The following is a 25,355-nucleotide window of genomic DNA, read 5'->3' on the forward strand; positions in this document are numbered from 1 at the left end:
CAAGTCTCTACTCTTTGCAGCCTCACACCTGCAAAGATGAAAGACTTTGCTTTGAAGAGGAAGCCTCAGAATGGCAGCAGCGGCCATACCAGGTTCCACAACTGCAGTGGCATAGAAAATTTGTTCCTCAGAATCAGGTTCTGAGTGCCCAGTGATCCAGGCACTCTACCCCTATGGCCAAGAGAGAGGAAAGCTTGGCTACTGCTCCAGGTGGCAGCAGACCTTGGAATCATCCACGTGGCTCTGGTTTTAGTTGCATGGAGAATACAAGAGTTCTGAGGTTAAGAATGCTTCCACCTCAATTTCAGAAGGCCTGGGAGGCCAGGCACTATGCCCTTGAAAGGGCAGTTTATGAAGCTGTGAGTAAGAAGCCAGAGGTTCAGTGGAGACCTCAGAAGTTTGGAAAAGCCAGGAACTTGGATTGTCTAAGGAAAACTGCAAGGAGAGAGCAAAGTAGGCCTAAAAGAGAAGTCATGGGAGCTACAACCACCAGAAGTACCATAGGAGTGCAGTCACACAAGGTCTTTGGAGCTCATAATTTATCATAGATTGCTTCAGATGTTCCACATGGAACTACAGAACATAATGGTAGCCCTGCTGGATTTTGATCTTGCTTTGGTCTCAATGCTTTGTATTCCCCTGTTTATACCTTTTAGAATGGTAATGTTTATCTTGTGCCATTAAATGTTAGAAGTGTTTAACTTTTCATCTGTGCAGGGGCTCACAGCTAAGAGTTTGCCTTACATCTTGGAGGAGACTTGGGACTTAGACTTTTTAGCAATGCTGAAACTGTTAGGATTTTAGCAACTCTTAGAGCTGGACTGAAATGTCTTTTGCATAAAGGGATATGCATGAGTCTTTCGGGGGCCAGGGTGGAATGCTATGATTTGTGTCTAGATGTCCCCCCAAAGCCTCATGCAGTTATGGTACAGGTTTTTAGAGTTTATGATTGATCCAAGGCTGGGACTATGGGTGTGAGTGCTACACCTGCCCTGGGGCAGATAGTTTGCCTATGTAAGGGAGAGAAAGAGGCTGCTTGCCGGCACTCCTCCTCCCTTTTGCTCTTGTTGTTTTGCTGTTTTCCGGCACCATGAACTGTTGCCCTCTGCCATGTGCCATTCTGCTTTGGAGCCAGCCAAGTATGACCTGAAACCTCCATGAACTGTGAGCTAAATAAACATTTCCTTCCTTAATTTTGGGCATCAGGTATTTTGTATCAGCAATGACAGAAAGTAACAAAGGCACTTCCTGAGAACCCTTGTCAGTCACTAGAGCTCCAAGATCTTCAAGGGTCACTGCGGTAAATACACAAGGGCTTCAGGCTCACAGACCCTGCGGCAGTGTGGCCCTCACTCTGCGTCTCTCAGAAACACGGAGGCTGCACAAGGATTTGAAGAAAATCTGAAACCTGAAAACAAAACAGCTGATCCAGAAGAGCCAGAAAGGTTTCAGAAATAAGGGACAGCATTCTAAGAGCTCTCTTTCATAGCCCCAGGACATTCTAGGGCTGAATGGGGTGGGAAATACTTAGGGGTTTTGTTTCATTTGTTTGCTTGGCTCATAGCCCTGGCAGAACCTCAAGCAATGTGGAGCAGGAAAGGTGGAAGCCAGTCACTCTGGCCTCCTCACTCTGGCCCTGGAGGGAGCCCTCATGGTCCTGGCCTTTGTGGCTGAGACTGTGGTTTTTGTAGATGATCTTACTCAGCGTTAGGAAGTTCTCTTTTTTCACTACTTTGTTGAGCAGTTCATTTTTTAAGTCAAAACTGCATGTTCAGTTTGGCAAGTGTTTTTCTCTGTTCTGGTAGTGGGGTGCACGGCCTTTGCCTTCTGAGGGAGGTGTCCCAGATACAGCCCACCTGCCCTGTGTTGCAATGCAAAGGGACCATCCCTGCGGCACTTTTGCTACACTAAGGGACAGGCCATGGATGCCGAGAACAAGACCTGTGTTCGTTTCTCAGACTTGCGCAGGTCCCATCTCTTGATTAGTTTCTATATGGCCATACTAGGTGGGGAGCCCACCCCTGCCTGTGGCCAGCTCGGTGGAGAGATTTTCAAGAAGCTGGACTCTTCCCACTGTGAGACTGTAATTGTTTTAATGAAACCTGGCTTTCCAATGTTAACATGGTTATGTGACAGACGAAGTTCAGGTGACAGTGAAGAAGAGCCTTAACTTTGCTGGCTCGCTTTCCTACTTTGTTTTGTATAAAAATTAGCAGAATTTTTACTGAACAAACCCAGGAGCTGGAGTGCAGCTCAGTGGTAGAGGCTGTGCCTAGCGTGCATGGGGCCCTGGGTTTGAACCCCAACACTGCAAAAAAAAAAAAAAAACAGAAACCCAGGACAGCTGAGAAGAGTCCTCTGGGCCCCTCTCACATAGATCTGCTCAGTGGCTGATTAAAACATCTCTAGACATCCCATTCCCTTCCGCACTTGCCCAACTCTTGAATATGTGTATGAATCTCTAGCATTTCCTCAGTGATTAGCCTGAAGACTTTGAGAATACCAATCAATTTAGCCCATGTTGATGAAAACATTCACTCTTGCTTATCATATCTAAAATCAAAACAGAAAACAGTGATCTAGGGGTGGCAGGCGTCCAGGGTAAAGGAGAATCATGCTCTCTGGATTTGAGGCATGGTGAAGTGAGTGTGTCACTTGCAGGGCCAAGGAGCAGTGTCCATGCTGTAACCCAGGTCAGATACTCGGTAACCGAGCTCCTGAGACACAGTGACAGGAGCAGCGCTGAGACCCAAAGGCAAGCCCAACTTTCATTTTAGTCAATACTGTCCTGTTTGCTCTCTGGCAACTCATTTCAAAGGGTCTCTTACAAACACGGGGCATCCGCGTCAGAAACATGGATGCTTAACATACTTTGGGGCATATCGTTAGCTCTCATGTACAGAAAAAAACAGTAGCAGGTGCTAGGTTATTAGGTGCTAGGTTATGCAGTAGGAGCTAAGTCAGTAGTTGCTAGGTCAGTAGTTGCTAGGTCAGTAGGTGCTAGGTCATGCAGCAGGTGCTAGGTCAGTAGGTAATAGGTCACACTGTAGGTGCTAGGGCATATCATAGGTGCTAGATAACATAGTAGGTGCTATGTCAGTAGGTGTTAGGTGCTAGGTCACACAGCAGGTGCTAAGTCAGAAGGTGCTAGGTCATACAAATCTAGTGCTCACTGTGCTGGGCTTTGAAACATTAGATTTCCTAACTAATCGGCAGAGGCACTGTGTTGGAGGAGCTGTGTCTGTTACATTCACCAAGGCCAAGGGGAACTCTGTCCCTCCGTCAATCTCCAGGGGACACAAGAGCTCTGTGCCTGGCTGGTACTTTCACTCACCTGGACCAAACAGAGCCAGAAGTGGCTGAGTGGCTCTGTGCAGGGTGGCCAAACTCACCCACGGTGAGCGGCAGACACCTATTCAGGACCTGCCCTGGACATTGCACTGCTGCAATCCCTGCAGGAGGATACCTCCTCTCAGAGCCCGGCAGCGGCCCCTTACCCATGTGCCAGTCACCAGGAGGTGCCAGGCCGTGACAGGAAAGTGGCCTCTGTCCAGTTTAAAGCCCCTGGTCAAGACAGAGGCACCTGGTGGGCAGGAAAACGTCTAGAGCCTCAGGATGCGTTCGTGCTGTGCACAAATACACACGTGAGCAAGGCACTGGCCAGCCTTCTGCGAGGCCACGTGGTGGACAGCAACCAGAGATCTCCGCTGGGGAGGAAAGGAGGGAGCTCGTGGGGCATGGAGAGCTGTGTGGGGCACAGCAAATGGGCATGGAAAGTAAGGGGCACTCATCAGAGGGGAGGAGCATGTGGAGAAACAACGCACTGCTTGGCATCGAGCCTTACCCACCACGTTGCCACCAAGATCTGCGTGCACTGTGCAGATTTAAGGATCCCAGGGTGACAGTGGCCCTCAGACAGAGGCGGGGGCAGGTGGAAGGCCACCTGCAACTGAAAGACACAAGGCTGACAGGGCCACTGCTTGGGACGTGGCTGTGTTTTGCTTCAGGAAACTCCCTGGAGAGGGGAATGTGCTCGGGAGGCACCCACACTGCGGAAAGCGGAACCATCCCGACACAGCTGGGTCCCCTGACGCAGCGCATGAGCAGGGCCAGTCCCAGGGCAGGGAATCTTGGCGTCTCCTCAGTGGTGTCCCTGACCCCTGCATGGAGATTCCTGCCCCAGCACCAGGACTTCTGTCAGCGAGTCAGCTCTGTGATCTGAAGACACAGGGGCCCGAGGGAGGCTGAAGGAGCCGCTGCCCATCGATGGAAACAAGCAAGCCACTGATGACGGGGAAGAGCTGATGAGATGCTGGGAACACAGTTGCGGTGGTTTGGATACGTTTGTCCCCGCGCTAGGCCTGGTCCCCAGAGTGGTGTTGTTGGGTGCAGTGGGGCTTGAGGAGGGGCCCCATGGGGGTCCTTAGTTCAGCAGGGGTGTGGGCCCCCTCAGGAGAGGTTCAGATGGCCTCAGGGACTATGTGAGTCCTCCCTCCGCTTCCTGTACTATCTTCCTGATTGCCCTTCTCGTGGCCTTGCCACTGCATGCACTGCCACCATAGTGCTACCACCTCCTTGGGAGATGAGAGAGCCAGGGCTGTGCTGTTCAGACTCAGCCTCCAAACTGTGAGCTAAACAAGCCTGTTTTCTTAGTAAAGTATCCAGCTTGGGGTACTTTGTTACAGTACTGGAAATAGACTGCTAAGACGTAAGGAATGCCTGCATTTCCCTACACACAGGTGTATGGCTGCAGGCCAGGACAGAAACAACCACGTTGGGAGGTGACCCTGAGCTGAGGGAGGAGGCAGCAGTGGTTTCCTGTTGCCATCTTTCAGGCGTCATCTCCTCTGCAAAGTCCTGAGTCTGTTGCCTCACACTGCTGAGAACCCTAGGTGCAGCACACCCCATAGGCTCAGCACAGACCCCTCACGGAAATGGCCTCGCCCTCCGTGGGCAAGCAGGAAGCACCTGATGGTTGTGTCCCTGTACACAGCAGACAAATCCTGCTCACGCTGACCACCTTCACTGTCCACTTGCCCTGACTCCAATCCCACCACACAGCTTTCCATTAGGGCCAAAAATGCAAGGGGAAGACGTCACCAGCCATCTGAGGGGGAAGATCTCTGGCTCCGAGGCATGGTCATCTCTGTGTGACAGTGACAAGGGGGTGCTTCCGACCACTTCATGTTCTCTGCAGATGGGACCACGTGTCAAGACCCCGAGTCTGGAAGCCCCTAAGTGAGCGCCAGGGACAGCTCGCCGAGACAGGGGTGACTCTCCGTGGGTCTCACAGCTGGGAAGGGACAGGTTGTACCTGAAATGCAGAGCACCAAGCTTCTCCTACTCTGCCATATTGACCAACCTGTCCCTTAAAGTCACATCAACCCAAATCATCTGCAATCAGAGCCCAAACCCCAGCTTACTCTTAAAATCAAGTTTCATAAATTTTATTCCAGAAGAAAACATGGAGATGAACAGGGAGACCTTGTCAGTGCGTGTTACCTGCAGCTCACTTTACAGAGCAGAACCGGATGCGTGCAGGTGGACAAGTGGATGAATGGTGGGTTCCTGTACAGTGGTGTTGGTGCAGTGGACTCGTGGACGGTACAATCTAAGTGGTGGTGAGTGAACATTCGAGGCATAGCTCTTTAACTGCTCTGTGTGCTTTGTATGTTCAAAATGTTGGTGCAGAAAGAAATGGTGCTGTCTTTACACAGTTATTGACACATCCATTTTAACCCACTCTGTTGAGATGTTCGCAACCAAGTTCATGGTTCATGCTACAGAGTTCATGTGGACAGGCAAACCCATGCTCTGGGGACCCACGCTGTCGGGGCCACACTCTCAGAGCCCATACCCTTGGGGCCGGTTGCCCACCGCACAGAGGTGCAGCAGCTCCTCTCTGAAAAGAGTCGGACCATTGCAGTTGGAAGGTAAAGTGCTTAACGTCAAGGTTGGAAGGAAGCAGAAAATCTTTGTAACCTCAAGTGCTAAAGAATAGTGAGAAAGAATAAACTTGAGCTCATCCAGGTTAAAACTCTTGTCCTACAGAAGACTTAGTCACGATGGTGACGTGCAAACCAGCTACAGAGTGGGAGACAAATATCTGAAAATCCTGAAGCTGACAAGAGTTTTTATGTGCAATATATGAAAATCTTTAAACTCAAATGTAAGAGATAAAGCGGTGCAATTTATTTTTGGTACCAGGAACCGAACTCAGGACCTTGTGCTTGCCAGGCAGGCGCTGTGCCTCTGAGCTAAATCCCTGGCAACAGTGCAACTTAAAACTTGGCAAAAGATTGGAACAGACACTTGCTTGGTCAGAGATCAAATGCAGATGAACAGAGGCTGCCACACCCGCGGCCACGGGGAGCCCGGACCGAACCCATGATCAGAGGCCGCCCCGTACTTGGAGTACCTATGGCAGGCGAGGGTGCAGAGCAACGACAGCCAGTGCACGTGGTGGTGGGAGTGCCACTCTGGAAAACAGCTTGACAGTTTCTTACAAAGCTAAATAAACACCCGTGTGCCAGCCTTCCCACACCTGGGTATTTAAAGAAACAAAACCTTATGTTCACAGAAAACCTGTACAGATACATCGGCAGCATTTATTTCTAATCATGCAAAACTGGAAAAACCCAAACACCCTCAGTGGGTGAGTGGAGGAGTATGCTGTGGCACTTCCTTGCCGTGGGATATTACTCAGGAAGGAAAAGGGAATGGACTTCTGTGGCACCCGGACATCTGTGTATCTCAGGATGCTGTGCTGCAGGGCAAGGCGAACCCCAGGACCCCATTTGTGTGACCTTCTATAAGGACAGCACTAAGCATGGAGGACAGGTGAGTAGTGGGGGACGGTGTAGGCAGCAGAGGGAATGTGGGCAGGTGGCCACTGCCGTGTGAATGCCAAGCACGGTGCCCAGATCCCAGAGCTGCACACTTTAAGCCAACAAGGGAGGCCAGCGGATCTACAGCTGGGTCAGAAGAGTGATTCCAGCCCTATCGCCGCCCAGCTTCCACAGTGACGCTGAGGTTATGTAAGATAAGTCGAGGGATGTAGGACTCGGTGCTATCTTTGAATTTCTGCAGGAACTCTGTTCTATTTTTGAAACTTTTATGTGAGTCTAAAATTATTTCAGTGTATATATATACATAGAAGTTATTTCAAGGTGTGTATATGTTACTTGTGCTTGGGAATAATTTATGCATATGTACACCCATCACACACACACACACACACACACACACATATATATAAGGTCAATGTTAATGAATTTTAATATTCTTTTTGTAGTCTTTAGACTGTAACTAAAAATACAATTTAAATATGTGCTTTTCATTTAATATAACAGAATGCTCAGAACACTGAACTGCTATGGCAAGCAGAAACATTGAAAGGATACCCAGGATTTAGAGGCAAATTTATTTACATTGACGGGTACTGATTGGGATCATCCCCAAAATATCAGGCCCTGATATCTGGTGGTCTAGGGCTTATATGGGATAAACAAGCAGGAAACACAGAGGCAGGATGGCTTGTCAGTTGGAGATTGGTTTTTATAATATGCATCATAGTGACGAGCTATGCATCACAGTGACCACCTGTTCCTAAGAAACAAAAGCAACCAGAACTGGAACAGGAACTACTAGCTGGTCAACTAACAGACTGAAGTATACTGACTGGGTGCGGGGCATCTTTTACTACACTTCCCACCTCGTTTAGTTTCCCAGGCAAATCTTTGCTGGGCATATTACATGTGATCATTTGAGACAAGGCCCAATGAGAAGCAAGGCTGTTAGTGGTCCTAGCCCAGGTCCCCAAGATTGTCTTAATACAGAGTTTTTCTCTAAGTTGCTTTTAGGAAGAGACATAATTTAGGCCTGTCTGTTCTGTAACATTACCCTAGCTAAGTAGTGAGGGAGTTAATCTGATCTAGGAACATGTGCAATGTGCCTTAGGTGCTCACCAAATCTTGGCCAAGTATTTGATTGATTGTTCTATTTGGGGAGGGGCAATGTCCATAGAGTTTAAGGCAGAAATCACAGCTGGTAGGGGGATGGGGAAGCAAGGACTGGGTATGAAAATCAAGGGGAATGGTATGGAACAATCCTGTGAATGATGTGATGTCCTCAAGCTTTAGCCATGCGTGGACTGGTCAGTGTCCAGAGTGACCAGAACAGAAGTTTGAGTGCATCATCTCTTCAGAGTGAGCCCTGGAGAAGCTTCCCAGGTAGGTTTTCCAGTGGATCTAAGGCTGGATTTCCAAAACTTGCAGAGGTAGTTAATATGCACCTGGGTTATACGTGTATGCAGGAATGTCTATAAATATAGCTGGTCTTTCAACTAAACTTTTGTGGAACTAGTTACAAGCTGTTTCTGTAGGGTTATGTTTTATTTTCTCAGCTCTTTAGAGCTGTGGACTGTATGTTGTATGTAGTTTTTATTTAGTTATCTCTGCTATAAATGCAGGCCCATTGTCATTGCTAGTGATCAAGGGTAGGCCATATCTAGGGATGATTTTTCACAGCAGGATCCTACCAATTTTACTGACCTCTCAGCTTGAGTAGGGAATGCCTTGGGTTTTTTTCTGTGTAGAGTCCACTATATCGCATGAAGTCAGGGCCAGTGACACAGACACTGAAACCTGAGCTGGCTACAGGGGTACAGGTACCAGCACTGTGGCTTGAGCTTATAGAACATACAGTGGGGACAGGTTTCCAAACAGCAGCCAAAAGCAGTAACAGGGGAACTTTGGCCAAAATAAATTGGTCCAATGTGACCACAGCATATCTAGTTTGTCCTAATAGAGCTACTTCCGTCCATAAACAGGGTGTACTCAACATCTGTCAGGAGGCTTATTTTTTAAGTCTGATCAGCTCAAGAATAGTTTATCAGACAGTGCCAGGTAGTCATGGTCTGTTGGACCCAGCTCTGTGGGTAGGTATGTGGCATGATTGAGTGGTTTTACTGCCACAAGAGTTAGGCAGAGATTTTTGCTTAAGGGTCCTAAGTACTGGGTGAGGTCCAGCACAGCATGTGGCAGCTGGACAGGTAGGTCTTGGCCTAAGGTGAGTTGTCAGCTTTCCTGTCAGCTCAGAAGGTCACTAGATTCAAGTATTTGCACAGGTAGACCACTGGGCATTCCCAGAGGCTGACAGCCTGAGTAAATATCATTGCCTTTGTGAACTCAAGGATCCAGATTCTATAGAAGCCAGAGCACCAAGAAGTATTTGGAGCTTCTTTCGTGTAACTAGTTTCTGCTAGATATTGTAGCAGAGCTTTTGTGCCTTTCCAGCAGGCAGGTTGGATATTATTAATCAGAAGTGATTTTTAAAAGAGGAAACAAGTTTTTGAACCTCTGGGAGGTTGAGTCCAAGTCAGTTGGCTTTTGAATCCAGAACTGGGGTCTTTTTATTTAAAGGCAAAGAGGGGCTGGCTGATAGGAGCCAAATGAAGGCAGAAGAAGGCATTCTTTAGGTTCAGGCAGGGGTGTCAGCAGGCTGTGCGTGGCAGAAGCCTGAGGCAATATATGTAGAGGGTTATCACAGTGGCACTGGCAGCTCAGAGATCTTGAACTGGTTTTATAGTCAGGAGAGGTGATTAAGAGCCTATCAGGCTGATGTGTGGCTGGATGCCTCTTTGTGCTTCCCATGACATCTGACAGCAATGGGGGTTGCAGTAAGGTGATGTAGTTGATGGCCAGACCCAGAGGCCAGTCTTGGCACATACCTCTGGGAGGAGAGTTTTCAGAACTTCAGGATTGTGTTTATCTGTCTCAAGCTGATGCAGGTGTTAGCTTCCTCTCAGAGAACAATCAGAGTTGAAAGTGCAGGGTTAAACGAGAGGAAGGCTGACTGGCTTGGTGCAAAGGACATGATCGCTTCTAACTTGAAGAGGAGGTCTCCTCCCAGAAGTGGTATGAGGACTGGCTTACACAGGAGATGTGCTTGCAGGCTACAAGTCTGTAACTGGCAGAAGGGGCAAGAGGCAAGATTCCTAGTTGGCCTGATGATGGTACTGTGGGGTCCTGGTGGCCCAGCTGAAGAAGGGAGTTCAGTCTGGCCTAGTCTAATCCCATCAGACTGATAAAAGGGCTTTCATCTGATCCAGGTTGAAGCTTTTGAGAGTTCTTATCTTTTCATCTGAATGGGTATTTATATTTTACTATCCATAGTCCTTATAACTCATAGACAGAGGGTATGGTCATCTATCAGATTGGATTTTCTTTTGGACATCCAATGCTTTTCTTTTATCAGGTTTCTGGGCAACGGTGGTTGATGGGCTTTTTGTTCCCCTTTCTGATGTCTTTGAGAAGTGCTTGATGAGGTTGTTTCTGCGTGAGGCAACCTTTGGGAAAGGCCACAGCAACTCATTTATCAGGGCTAACAGTCTAATTTTTTCCAGTCAAAATGTGGAACTCAGAAGGAATTGCTGACAATGATCTCCGGTAGGCATTAGATGATACCATCTGACCAGGATAGGTGTAGTTGTGAAGCAGAAGGTTCCAGGGGAGGGCCTCTATGGCCAAATTCAGGCACTGGTCAGCTGGAACCAGTTCAACTGGCTGGAAATAGACTAATCAGGTGTGGGGAGTGAAGCTATAGGTGTTGCAGCAACAAGGGAACCGAGGCGGAATTCTCAGAAACAATAGGCCTCTTTTCCTGTTTTTTTTTTTTTTTCTTTGAGATGCAGGGAACAGTTTGGTTTCATTTTTAACTTCATAAAGGCCCCTTTTCCTGCAGTCAGAGACTGGGTTTTAACTAATTAATTCCCATTTCTGGCTCCCCATGTGTATGCTGTATACCCCTGAACAACGGTGGAACAGACAAAGAGTGGGTGCCTCTCAAGGAGAGACCATTCAGATGCCTGCCTGGCCATGCCACTCATGGGGCATAAGCACAACTTAGCTAAAGAGGGTGGGAGCCCTCTGTTATGCCATGTGTTGATTGCCACAGAACAACAAGTGAGGGCCCAATCAGCCATAAAAAGGAAATTCAATGGTTTTTCATTTTTCCCAGTAATTTTCATAGTTTTTCTGTTGAACCACAATTGAAAAACAGAAAAAAGAAAGTTGTTTGTGATGCTTAATTCCTGAAGGAAAAGAATTCAACTAAAGTGTAATTTTTCCTGCAAAGATAGAACACTTTCAAGGGTTTTTTTTTTTTTACTTTTTATTTTTGAGAAAATTACAGACATATAGAAAAATTGCAAGAATAATACAGCTTGATCTCCAGTTTCTTGAAATCCTAAGAGATTATTATCTCTGCTCCCTATTAAAATATGTACTTTTTGCTCTTTAAAAGTATGTTATAGACATGTTATTGCTGTATCCTTAAATGAACCATTTTCTAAAAGGAAATTCTGTTATAAAACTCAGGAAACTAACACCATTAACTTCGGCAATCCAGAGACCATATTCAAACATCTGCCGTTCTTTCAATACTGTCCTTTACAGCAGAGCCAGACCAGGCCTCTCTGGGATCCTACTGCCCGTTTTCTTGCTATGGCTCCCTCTTCCTTCTGAAGCCAGAAGGGACCCTCTGTCACCCCTAACACACACGAGCCTGGCTCCTTGCATGTTTGCTGTTTGTAATAACCGTGTCCACCCAAGGATTCAGTACAGGTCTGCATCCTGTCTTGGTCACTTTTACTCCACCCGCTCCTTCCCAGCTCCTTCCCATCCCACTCTTGGCGACCACCAGGCTTTCATTTGCTCTTTGGTTGCTGCAGTTATGACAGGGCACCAGCAGGGGCGCTGTGCCCCTCCACACATAGCCAGGAGGCCCTTTGCCCATTGGAACTGGCGGGAAGTGGCTTTGATTGCTGGCTTTGGTGCCTGCCAGGTTGCTCGCTGGCCACGAGGCTGTGCAGCTCTGTGGTGTACAGGCATCTTGAACGGGTCACCGAGAGGCGCTGTGAACAACGTGCTTTCCCAGTTTTCCCTGGCCATTGCCAGGCCCTGGTAGCATCTTGTGAGCAGCGCTGGCCGCATTTTCCCCACCTCATGTGTGAGTTGCAGCCATGTGTGGGGCGGGAAGAAGCGCTCCTTTTGCCTGTGCTACTTCTGCTCACCATGGAGTACTTCATTTCAGGTTAGACCACCCACTGTTCCTGGCTGGGGGCTCCTGTCTGCACCCATGTGTACTTATGGTATCACAGATCACACTCCAGTGCACACGAGCCCCAGGGACCTTCGGGTGCTTCTGTGCCCCTGGCATGCAGTGCGTCTTCATCCTTCCTCACATGCAGGTCCTGAACAGCAGGCTGCTCTGACCTCCTCCTGTCCCTCACCAGCCTGACCCGACACCAGCCTTGTTTCCAAGGTGCAGGCACCTGGCACTGAGAACAGTGGTCCAGGACAGGATTGGGTGAGAGGGGTGCACACTTGGTGCTGCTCAGGGGCCTGGGTTCCCCATAGGCTGAGCAGGAGAGTGAATGTGTGCATGTACATGCACAAGCGTGTCCATGCAGCAACACACATGCACACACGCACACATTCAGCCTGCACAGCTTCACCCGGCACAGCCTGAGGAATGCTGGTTATTGTATCACAGAGACTCACACTGTGGCCGCAGTGTCCCTAGGTGACGTCATGCTGCAGGCCACCACAACACCTGCGGACTGTTGGTGAAATGTGATTGTGCAAAACAGCCTGCAAACATTTGCACATCTCTAGGTGTTCACTCTGTATCCAATCTGGTCAGTCTGTTAGGTGTTTCTGTTTTACGGGCTACATTACACTTCGCTGTTGGCATGTGTCGCCATTTATTTAACTGCCCATCTTTTCATGAATATCTTGGTTGTTTCTGGTGTTCTGCAACCATCTACAATGCTCTGGTGAATAACCTGGTATGTGTTCCCTATTTTTGGAGGTGAACCTTTAAGATAAATCTCTAGAACACAGGAATATCACATCAAGTCCTCTAATATAATCTTACCGTCATGCTCCACACTCATAAGCAGAAACACCAGGAGTGAACCAGGCTAAATCTGGATGAATCTGGCTCCATCCGGCTCCTGCTTCCAGAACCTGGTGGCTCCAAAGGCCACACCCATCCTCAGATACTGACTGGATGCTTCTGAGAGGAGACACGAGTGCACTTTACCGAGCCAGATGGTCCTAGCAGTCCTTGCGCACAGCACTCTGCATGCATGGATGCACGTCCCACTCGTGGACGGCCCCCATGGGAAGCACAGCCAGGCGGGCAGCCTCTCCTAGTCACTTCAGGAGAGTTGCTGACTGACACAAGTGGGTGCAGAGAGTGGACCCCTGGGCCTGCCCCAGGGAAGGGAGATCTCACACTGTCCATGTGGACTGGTGGTGGGAAGGTGGTGGAACTGAGGTCACCAAGAAAACCCCGCAAGGGAGGAAAGCCGGATCTGCAGAAACCCAAGAGCCCTATTCTCAGGGATGCACAGGGCATGAGCCAGCTTTGTCAGCTTCGCACACTGCACCAGCGGCCTGGTGTCTGCGGGTGACACTCTTCAGCGCTGGCAGCAGAGTGAGGTCAGGCCTACTGCCCACTGCCTCCTACCTACCGCAGACACCCTGACATGGCCACGCCAGCCCCCTCTCACGCATCCCAGACACGCGCAATGCTGTGCTACTTGACTTCCCTTCTGAGTGAGCTTATTTCCTCCCTCACAGAAAATGTTCATAGTTTAGCCTCCTAGCAGGATTGGCATCTTCAGAAAGCCCAGCACCCCCTCCTCTAGGCACAGGGAACCGTTCAGGATAATGGACTAGGTGCTGCCTGGGGTGTCTGACTTCACTTTCATTTTTGCATTTACTTATTAATTCACAGTTATTACTTCTTAACTGAACGTTGTTAGCTTTTAAAGCTTTCCCCAGAACCCAACATGCAGAACCCAAGCAATGGAGGCTCAGCTGCCCGAGTCCCGCAGGCCAGGTGCTACCGGCTGTCCCCACCCGTGACCCCATCCCTGATGGAGACCCAGGCCTGAGGAACGTGTGGGAACCATGACACTGAGTGCAGCATGGACCCCTTCCCTGGAATGTAGCCCAGCAGGCAGGTGGCCAGGGCTGTACCACCTTCAGCAGCAGAGGGGATCAGGGTCATACGGGATGCCGAGAAAGGCACATGGAGTCTGAGCTGTCTCTGACCCCGCAGCAGCTCCTCCTTCTCCCTCCACTTCCTGGCCATGATGGCACAAGCAGCTTCTGTCCACCGAGCCTCTCTGCCGGCTGCTTCTACCTGGGAGCTGGTGACACAGACTAAACACAAGCCACAGTGAACCTCTGCTCCTCTGAGCTGTGGCATCTCAGTGATAAGAAGAGTCCTGGTGAGACAAAGCCTTTCAGGGAGAGCCCAGGTAGAGGTCAGCAGCCAGGAGAGAGGCAGCATATTTGTGGACATACCAAGCTGGGTGGAGGGGAGCCCCATCAGCAGCGCTGTGCGTGGGCCCCAATGACCCTCCTGCTTCGCTGAGTGTCCTTCATGTGGCCTTGGCCATGTGCCTGCAGCCCACATGTGCTGGACACCATGCAGGTGCTCAGGACAAAGCTGGGTGCAAACACACATGGACTTCTGCTCTCCTCATCTCAAGGGAGGAGCCCTGAGCAGGTGGGAACAGCTTTTGGGTGTCCAGGGAAGTCCTAGCAGAAGAATACATGAGCCCGGGCCCTGATGAGCTGAGGGAGCTGTGACGTGGAAGGAGCAGGCAGCAGAGGCCCCTGTAGGTAGAGACTGAGGTCAGAGCTCCAGCAGGCAGATCCTGGGGATGAGCAATGCTTGAGGATCCTGCGGTGCCAGCCTGTCTTGGTCCCCACAGACACCTGCAGCATCTGTGTGTAAAGAGGTGCTGAGCCCCAAAACTCACTGTTAGGTGAGTTCAACTATAGGTGACTAAAGTCTCCATAGCTCCCTGTGGTAGTGTCTGAAGTCTCCATAACTCCCTGTGGCAGTGTCTGTGTCCTCAGTGTGGCCCTGGCCATCACAACCTCCTCTGCGTGGACCCCACAGAGGGAGATCAGAGTGGTGAGGACAGCAGGAGCCTAGGGCTGCAGTGAGACCTGGGCTGCAGGATGCAACATGCACAGCCGGACCTCGCACCCTGGCAGGTGCAGCGTGGTGGCCAGTGACACCCTTGGCATGGAGTCTGGCATCATGATTATTTATTTAAATATCCAACAAAGAAAACCCACGGGGGCAAGAGCTGGTGTCTTTCCCAGCAGAGTAGACGCCAACAGGAGGGCCAGTGTCATGCAGACTAGCACTGCTCAGTGGAGAGGCCATGTCCATCCCTGCCCACCCCACCCACCCCTCCAAAGGCTCAGCTCAAAGCAGAGCTCTGCCTTGTGGACACCCCGGGCGATGACCGTGATGCCGTGCATGCTGCATCTGTCCTAGCAGAGGCAGGTCCTGTCCTCAGCCTGTGATCACTGTCCACACAGCTCCCCAGCTGGCCCCTACTCTCCTCGGAGCACCAGCTGTAGGAGGAGCATGGAGGAAGAGCCAGAGCTCCTGTCTGCGCAGCAGTTTGCCTGAGTTTTAATCACCAGTTGTAATCAAATGCAATTAATTATTTTGGTGCTGTGCAGCTCTGACATTGCATTCTTAGTGTGTGGCTGCTCCACACCTCCAAGCAGGAGGAAAGCCTGGAACCGTGTCTTTGTTTCTTGAAATTTAGTGTGATTCTCCCTGTTCCCAAAGCTGGAGTCTACACGTGCAGCCTGTGGTGTGCTTTGGGTAGCTGTACCGAGCCTGGGCTGTCCAGGAAAAGCTGTGGACTTCTGTGGCCACTGAGGTCCATGGAACAGGCCAGCCAAGAAGCAATGTCACACAGTCCTGAGGCAGAGGAGGGACACACTGGCCTCAGAGGCTGAGCGGGTGCAGTGTGATCAAACTGTCCACACCTGAACCTGCTTGGAGCTCAGGGCCCAGAGATGAGCATTCAGGCCTGGCTCCGTGGCCTGGCAGCCAGAAGCAGGTTGTGTGGGGATCCAACAAGAGCTCCAGTCTCTCAGAGCATTTGTAAAATGGAAAAGACAATAAAAGCAGCAATCACCTCTGGGGTGGCTGTAAAAATGAGGGGCTCAGGTGCTGACGACACCGTGTGACTAGCAGAAACACAGAGAAAGCAAACACCTGACAACTATGAACAGGTGTGCACACAGATGGACACCTGCTGCACCAGGGTCTCCACCTGCTCTGTCTGCACCTGCCATGTGGCTCAGGAAGGTCCAGGGTGGCACTGGGGCTCAGGAGAGGTGGCTGTGCTGTGACCCGGCCCTCCACCCTGCGTGTGATCTTGGGGCGCAGACAGGTTGGTCCCAGGCTGGACCCTGGGCACTCCGCCCCCAGGCCCCTCTGGAGTGCAGTCCGGTGGGTCAGCCACAGCTGTCTCTGCTTTCAGGAGGCCAGAGAGCTCAAGCGGATAGGGTTTGTGTGTGGGAGGCCCAGCAGGAGGGCACTCAGCTCGGCCCTGCACACACTCTGCCACGTGAGCTGTTCCAACTGCCGCCTGGGCAGCTCACGTCTGCACAGCTCCCTGGAATTGCAAATCCTGGGGTGGTTTTGTTTTCCATCCCTGAGGGCCATAATGACAGTAATTTTCATTTCCTGTAACTGTTTCCGAGACCACATGGGAGATAACATGCACAGTAAAGGAATGAAGATTTCACAGATGTGCTTCTGTGGACGGGATGCTGAGTTGTCCCAGACACACAGATAAGACTTCACCAGACTCACACCTGGGCACAGCAAGAACAGTGTTAGTGTTCCCCAGGGTGTGCAGGTGGCCTGGCGCTGGCCTGTGGTCTTGGCCACTTCTTTCCATGTCCCCTCCCTGTGGAGTGGAGCATCAGACTCAGGCTGCAGGTCTGTGGGGCAGCAGTGTGGACAGAGTCACCAGCTCCTGATGCAGGGCACTGAAGTCCCCACTTACAGTCAAGGGACCCTTGGTGTGCACTGCTCCTCTCCCTAGACCAATGCTGAGTCCACAGGGCACTGGTCTGTCATAGCACAGGCTGTCCACACACTGATCAGAGGCCATGGCCGACAGTCTGTGCACTTAATTTGCAAATCTAGGAAACGAGCCCATCACTGTGGGCCTTCTCCGTATCTGTGAGTCAGTGACTGGTGGGCAGCAGGGTGCAGAGGACAAGCAGGGAGGAGGCTGCCGTCCACTGAGATCTCCCCACAGCTGAGTGCCGCACGTGTCCTCGGTGTCCCCAGGGCCAGCCCCGGCATGGGCATTAGTGCTCCTGGCCTTCCAAGGAGGAAGTGGTCGTTTGTCCTGGGAAACATCACCTGGTAGGCATGGACTCCATCCTTGTAGGAAATCAGCAGTGTGATATCGGGAACCCTCAGAGATGTTCCCACCAGGTCTCACAGAGCAGAGTCCCCAGGAGGTGCTGTCTCAGGCCAGAGCTGAGCCCCACGAGTGACCGGCCACTAGGTGGCAAAGCCACACCTAAAGGCAGCTTCTTACACCCTTATGGAGCCAGTGCAAGGGTGGACGCCAAGACCCCTACATCCTGCCATGGCTCAGAGTCAGGCAGCTTGAAGGCAAATTTAGGACAGTGATCTTCCATCCACACAAGCCCCGCTGTGTTCTATAAACGAGCAGAAAGTTGCAGTAAAAATCCAAACCCACATGGCATGAAGCCCCTGGAAGTCCCTGTCCCAGGCCCAGTAGGTAACAGCTTTACTCCCACTGTCCCAGCCCAGAAGCCCAAAGAGCTTCGACATACAAGGCTCTTCCATGTACAACAAACCATCACTTATCAAAGATGTCTTAGGTCTTCACCAGACAGCCCTGTACTAATCCCCTCTCCCACCCCCTCTTTCTGCAGAGTGACTACTCCAGCGACACAGAGAGTGAGGACAACTTCCTCATGATGCCCCCGCGGGACCACCTGGGCCTCAGCGTCTTCTCCATGCTCTGCTGCTTCTGGCCGCTGGGCATTGCGGCCTTCTACCTGTCCCATGAGGTGAGGCCTCTGTCCACCCGTCGGTCAACACACCATGGCACTGTAGATGCGGCACCGTGGACATGGCACAGCCAGGCGAGGAGGCGGTCAGCTTGAGGGACTTGGGGACAGCAGACTTGGGCACTGGGCCAAGCAAGCCTCACTTGGGTGTACTGTCCTTCACCTGGGCATGCTGTCCTTCACCTGGTCACACTGTCCTTCAGGAAGAGGCCTGTGTGATGGGGATACAGTTCACTCAGCAGAGGCCACAGCCTCTGGGGGACCAACCTTCAGACCTAGGGGTGGAAAGCGGACACCTGACAAAGATGCCATAGAGAGGGAAGACAGAGTCATCCCTGTCATCTAGGAAGCTCGTGTGTAAAAGTGGACTCTGGTCCTGTGGCAGTTGGGTCCCCAGCCCAGAGGAAGCAGGATCCAGTGTGGTTCTGCCCTGGAATTATGAGCACCACCCTCTCCACCGCACACTCCCCTGGGTGATCCCCAGGTTGTCCCCCGTCCCCCAAGGAACCTCAGCTGATTTTCTCCTCTAGCGGAGCACCAGCCCGCATTCAGGAGCCCTATGTCTCCATATTCTTATTTCTCAAAGCAGACATCTTCTCTTGCCAGTGAAGCATGAAATTACAGCCTCACCTCAGCCTCTACCATCACCTCAGCCAGAACAGGGAAAGGCAGCCCCGCATGGGCCCAGGAGTGGGGTCTCTGTGTGGATGCAGGTATGGGGGCCAACCCCCACAGGGTGCAGAGGAGGAAAGCCCCAGAGCGCTTGCTCGTGGTGCCCTCTGCGCTGAGGGCTCTGGGGCTGAGGTTGAAGCTGGCCAGCCCGAGCAGGTTCTTTTCCAGGCTGCAAGCTGGTGTAACCGGCCAGTGTAGCAGTTCCCTCACTGGCTTCTGTGCAGGTGGCCTTGGCTTGACTGGCAGAGGAGAAGCCTTAAACCATTTCTTTTCCCACTGCACATTCTGGGTAGTACCCAGCCACTTCCCCGGCAGTCCCAGGAGGAGCTGGAAGTCAGAGGTGGCCGTGGCCATCGTGAGGGTAATGCCTCATTGAGGACAGGCACAGGAAGAATGGCTTCTGGTGGAGCAGGGGCCTTACTCTTTCCAGGTCCCACAGTGGCCTCATTAGTCTGCCTGGGCTCTTCCTTGTGAATGTGTCCCATAATGGGTTCCACAGGTCCTTCTCCAGCAACACAACACAGGCAGAATGCCAGGTACCCCATGACCAAGCAGGAGGAGGCAAGACCACAGGGCACACTGGGACCTGGAGAAGTGACTTCAGGTGGATGGGTGGATGGAAGGATGAGTGGTTGGATGCATAGGTGGATGGATGGTGGATGGGTGGATAGGTGGATGGATAGATGGCTGAGTGGTTGGGTAGTAGATAGGGGGATGGCTAGATAGAAGGATGAGTGGTTGGTTGCATAGAAGATGGTGGATGTGTGGGTAAGTGGATGGGTAGATAGGTGGATGTGTAGATAGATGGAGAAATGGAAGGGCAGATGGATGGATGAATGGATCAGTGGGTGTGAATGGTAGCTGAGTGGATGAATGGATGGTGGATGGGTAGATGGATGGATGGGTGGATAGATGCTCATGGTGAGCTGAACCTCAAATAAGCAGGAACAGTTTCACACCAAAGGGGAGTTCAGGACCCTGGAGAACTGCTTCTGCTCCAAGACTGGCACAGGCATGGCCACTGGCTTTCCCATGCCCTGAATGGTGGTGGCCATGGTGCCCATATCTCCCTCCTGTACCCAGTCCCCAATTGTCTCTAGATGTAAGGATAGGTACAAAGCTTCCTGGATTTGGATTTCCAAACTCAGGATGGGGATGGATATTTCCATTTTAGATTCCACAGGGAGAGGTGCTGCTTGTCCCAGAGGTGACGGTGGGCTCTTTGCGCATCAGCACGTGCTGAGTGGGGAGGGTCAGAGAGATGGCATCCTGGCCACTGCCCTCTGAGGTCTGTGCTGCCCCACGTGTCCTCTCCTGGCTGACACTACCCTCTCAGGAGCCGGGCACATGGTGGACAGCACCTTTGTCCTAAAGATTGCAATTACAACAGAACAAGGGCTACTGCGGCAAGGCCAGTGCTTGGGTTCTCTTTCTCGGGAGGTGATTTCATTCTCAGCATGGTACAGCCTCTGAGACTGTGTCTGATGACTCATGACATTGTTCCTGTGGTGGTCAAGGGGACTTTTATTATTTGTGAAGCAGCAAAAACAATGGACCTCTTGCAGGCTTCTGAGCTCGCTTTTTGGCAGTGAACCTCAGGACACTGTGTGTTGGGGAGGGGTGGCCTACACAGCAGAAAGGGAGGAACAGCTCCCCAGGACCCTAGGGCCCCCAGCCATCTTTCCCTGTGCTGGAGAACAGATTCCCTCCCTACCCATGACATAGGAGGGCTGCATTTCCATGAGGAACTTTCAGAGGTGACTGGCTTTGTCCTCATCTCTTGCAAGCCCCCTTCCTAGTGGGTCTCCCCTTTAGGTCTGCAGCTCTGGGCTGGGCTGGGGGTCCCTGCTTGAGTGCACAGCCCACATACAGATACAGGGCCCCCCACCACCCAGCAGGGGCAGTGCCCAGAGGACGGGTGGCAGGAAGCCAGCAGACACAGCAGAAAATCGGCCAAATTCAATCAGCATTGCCTGTTCTGAGCCAGGCTGGAGGGAGAGGCTGGCACCCACCCCGAGGCCTTTTAGTCCCCACGGCAAAAATTGTGTGGCCCACAGGAGGTGACAGCTGGAGAGTGTGTGCCTGGCCCCCAAAGCTACCTGCTGTCCACAGGAACCTTCCACCACCCAGGGTGACGTTGGGATTTTCCTTTCGTCACAGCTGCCCACTGACAGCTATGCTGCATCTGCTCATTGTCAAAACACCACTCAGTGAGAGCTAAGAAACAGGCGTAGCTGTTCTGGAGAATAGAGCAAAACCCCACACGGCAGCTTGATTAGATCAGCAGTGGTGGGAATTCATAAGGCCTGGGCGTTTTGGTTCCGTCATCTTCAGCAGGCCGCTCCTCCGTGCTTCTGTTTCCCAATCCTAGTAAGTGTGGAAGTCATTCCCAGGGCTTAGAGGCAGGAATTGGGGTCCAAGTGCCAGGAGGCTTTGGGAGGCCCTAGGGTGCAGGGACAGTGCCCTGTGGGATCCCTGGGCAACCACCTGTGGATGCAGGAAAGGAGCTGTAGAGCTGCGGACCCTAGGAGCTCTTTCCAGAGGACAAAGCTGCGGCCACGCCTGCATGCTGACACTCAGCTGGTGCTGCTGAGCACTCACCACTGCACCCTCCTCCAGGTGCCATCTGGGCCCCAGTGCCATCTCCAAGCTCTTGAGGGGTCACAGGTTTTCCGGCCCCACCTCTGTGGCAGAGTGCTGCGCGTGGTGTCCCTGGGCAGACCAGTGGCTGGCTGGGCCGGGTGGGGTGGAGGCGGACACACAGGGAGCCGCTGGAGGCCAGTTGCAGGGCCATGCCGCATTTCCCGCAGGGCTTACTGCCTGCCGTGACTCCAGGGCCAGAAGTTCTGTGCTCGGGTCTCAGAGAGGAGGGGTGGGCATGGAGGTAGTGCCTACCCACTTAGGAACAGAGGCTTCCAAGTGACCTGAATGTGAAAGCAGCCCCATCTGCCAGACAACCGCACTCGCTTGTATTTAACCTCTGCCGTGAGCCTGTGGGAGAAAAGCTGTGACTCCCACTTAAATAAGAATGGAGGAAGGCACAAGGGAGCTTGCAGGGGACAGGAGCGGACACTCACCATCCAGCCTCAAGCCCAGGTCAGCAGCCTGACTGTATTCTGCCTGCAGGACTCAGATGGAAGTAAACAAACGTAGGACCACGGCCCTCCTCCCGACTCCGCGTCCTCACAGCCCACATGGGGCACAGCGGCCTTGGAAGAAGGGTTCTGGGCTCTGGGGTTTGCCCTTGGGGCCCTGTGCTGGGTCCCCAGGGACAGCAGCTGGACGCCTCCAGGCTCAGGTCTGGGACAGACACTGAGGAGATGTGTGTGGAGTCATCCTGCAAAGGCCCCTGCTTTCGGGCATTTATTATGTCATTATTTAATTTCATTTCATAAAATGTTTTTTTCTTTACTAACTGCAACATTATAACAATAATTAAATGAGGGAAGGGTTTTCAGAGCCAGATGATGAATTTTATGATTAGCATCAGCAACGGGAACTGGGCAAACGGAGCCAGTGACCATGTCCTTGAGCTCCGGTCACCATCTGGTCGTACTGATACCTGTGCCCGTCACCCTGTCCCCTGCTGGTGCTCAGCAGTGAACAAAGCTGGTGTCCCAGTGAGGAGGCACAAGCAGTAGACAGAAACAGGAGGGGAGAAGGTGCTGGAGAACCGCAGATGGGGAGACAGCCACAAGTGGTGTGGGGAGTGCGGGGCTGGACAGGGGCTCTGGTGACTTTAGCGGAAGGACCTGCTGAAGGGGACATTGCTGACAGAGCCCGGGGCCAGCCCTGAGGCTCTCCTGGGGTCTGGACCGGGCCACCACAGGACTGGGACTGGGACTGGGACTGGGACTGGGACTGGGACTGGGACTGGGACTGGGACGTCTGTTGGGAAACACTGCAGGCTTGATGGAGGAGAGGGGGAAGGGCCTACAGGAGCACATTTGCAGTGGTGAGGACCCTGTGCGGCCACCATGCTAGCTGCAGGGAATAGTGGAACTGAGCAGCGGCTGGATGTGCCTTTCGGTCCTAGGGAGGGCAGGGCTAGAACAGGAGCACGAGCAGCAGCGTAAGGCAGGAGGAACGAGGGTCGATTGGCCACCTGTGCATGTGCAGGGAGAGTCTGTCACAGTGAGCTGCAGAAGGCCAGACAGGGCACCGTGGGGGCTGAGAGAGGCCTGGGTGCTGGGCGCACACTTGTGGAAATGCCTGGACCTTCACCTGTGGTCTCCGCATCCTGTGCTCACCGTGCACCGGTTAACATTTTGCACATGTCCAGGAGGAGCAGAGCAGAGGCAGCAGTCTGTCCTCTCCAGAGTCTGTGTCCGCAGCGGTGATTCGCCAGCTGCTTCCAGCTGAAGGCCATGGAGCATGAGGCAGGCGCTTGGGCACAACAGGGCGGGGGTCCTAGGACTCGGACACTGTGTGGAGGGAGGAGTGGTGCTGCACACCCGGCGCTGTGCACATGCATGGCCTCCCTCATCTTGCAGAATCAGGTGGGGACCCCTCCTGACTCATGTAAGTTCAGCACACTGACCTCCTCCCTCTGCAGAAGAGACTCTCAGAAGAGGATGAAGGATGCAGATGAGAGGCTGCCCTTCAGATCCCCCTGGTGGAGCACAGGATGGACACCGCCCTTACTGCAGCAGGAGTTGGATATTTCCCATCTCCGTCTCCACTCTGCATGTTCCCATTGATTCTTGCTGGCTGGCTTGTAGGATGCTTGCCACTGCTCCAGGCCATTTCCCAGAGAGAGCCCCAACTCCCTGCCCTGGCGTGGGACTCCCCTTCTGAGTGGCCAGGCCTCCTCATGGGGCCCGTGGTGCTGTCTGTGACCCCAGCTTCCATCCTGGTGCTCGTGAGTGGCCGGCCCCACAGTGTCTGACCAATTGCACCCTGGGGTCTGGATGGTTTGCCGCATTTTCCAGGTTTTAATACAGAAAGAACAAGCTGATCTGCCCTTGGAGAAACATGAGGTCAAAGAGATAATTTGAAAACAGGGCACAGGAAGCGGCAAGGGACTTTTGCTCATTGCCAGGTTGCTGGCCTCCCACCGGGGGACAAACCGACTTTCTGGGTTTATTGACATGTTTATCTCACCACGCGTCCTGCTCCAGCATGCATTTGAGGAGCAGCCCAGCAGGACCCTGCAGACAGCTGGCCACCTACATTTGAGAGGCAGCCAGACCCAGGCCTTGAGACCAGAAATGATCGCGTGTGCTTCCTGTCTCACCCTCAGGGCGGGGTCTGCTTCCCCAGCTGCCTTCTTTTCTGTCTTGCATTTCTTTCTCAAAGGGCCATAGTTGTGAGGTAGCATTTCCTTCACTTTTCTTCCAACGCATCCATTTGCACCTTGTCCTGGAGATGCTGAGCAAGGCAGGGGCCCAGCACCCCGAGTCACCAAGCCAGTCCTTGGGTCAGGCTGGGTTGGGACAGATGGGCTCTGCCTGAGTCTTGGGAGAAAGGTCTGTGGGCCCCAACTCCAAAGGGCTCCACTGGGCTCCCCAGAACCACAGCACACTTGGGGTGCTTATGCTGCATTGGGAACACAATCCCAAGCCAGCAACTCAGAGAAATTGAAATGAAAATGCAGTGGTGATCAGACACACTGGCTTCCAGAGAGGGAGTTGGTGCCCAGCTCCACGCCCACCACCAGGGTTGTCCCGACCCTAGACAACTGCCTTGCACCCCGACTCTGTGTCATGGGCTCCATGAGCTCAGGGAGGCCGGAGGCCTTGCACCTATGCAAGGATGCCTAGTGGGGATGGAGGAGGGGTCTCCAGGTCTGTATGGACTTGAACCCCAGACCAGGTCTGGGACAACAGTGTGGCTGAGGGACCTGGAGGCAAGTGGACTGGGCCACCCTACACCTAAGCCACCACTCAGCCTCCAGGAACCCCAGATCCTCCATGCAAGTGTGGAGGGCCCAGCATCACCCCCAGAGCCTGGGAGGTCACATTGCAGCACAGAGCCGGTCCAGGGTCAGGCTGCAGCTTCTGCCACAGCATGTGGTGTAAGCACTTGCTGGCCTTTGTCCAGGATGCAGCCTGCGTGAGCCACACAAGGACTCACAGAGGAAGTGCGCCCCACAGGGCAGCCCTGTCCCCCCGCCCCTGGGAGGATCCAGCTACACTGAGCAGGGCACTACAGTTCAAAGGGCAACACAGGGTGGAGAGAGGGTGCAGCTTCCTCAGTGCCCACAAGGCAAGCACAGTCCCAGCACAGCCCGGGGCACAGTGTCTACACCGAATGCCCACATCAGTCCCGGTCACCATCATATTTGCAAGATGATGGGCTTGGTGGGGGGCGGGTCTGTCCTTGGCCTTGGATGCAACCAGGGTGCCCAGAATAGCTCTGCCAATCTGGTGCATCCCTGTGGGCTGCTGACAGGCAAGAAGGGTGTCCAGGCCAGCACAGCAGTGTCTGCAGGCCAGAGCTGGGGTCCACGGGTGCCAGAGGAGGAACCTGGACTCCAGGACACCCTGGGATGCCCACATGTGACTCCCAGGGTACTGCTGATGGCCACTTTTTCTTTTTCTGTGTAATACCAATTTATTTTGGTTTTCTTCTTGTTCCAAGGGAATTTTTTTTTTTTTTCTGTGATAGGGTCTCACCATGTTATGCATGCTGGCCTTGAACTTGCTTATGTAGACCAAGCTGGCCTTGAACTGATGGCAATCCTCCTGCCTCCGCCTCCTTTTTGATTATTTATCAGTTACTCTC

General features: G+C 52.5%; 1 protein-coding gene across 2 annotated transcripts in view; it reads left to right on the top strand.

Moving 5' to 3' along the window:
- The window catches only part of Syndig1 (synapse differentiation inducing 1), a 95,768-nt gene that overhangs the window by 46,993 nt on the left and 23,420 nt on the right, over positions 1-25,355 (top strand). For both annotated transcript variants that reach the window (XM_005380980.1, XM_013512392.1), the window contains exon 3: positions 17,820-17,957. In XM_005380980.1, coding sequence (XP_005381037.1) covers positions 17,820-17,957 — 138 coding nt within the window. The remainder of the gene's footprint in view (positions 1-17,819; positions 17,958-25,355) is intronic.

This window comes from Chinchilla lanigera, unplaced genomic scaffold (assembly GCF_000276665.1).
Source record: "Chinchilla lanigera isolate Chin_1 unplaced genomic scaffold, ChiLan1.0 scaffold00014, whole genome shotgun sequence".
In the NCBI taxonomy this organism is placed as follows: Eukaryota; Metazoa; Chordata; class Mammalia; order Rodentia; family Chinchillidae; genus Chinchilla; species Chinchilla lanigera.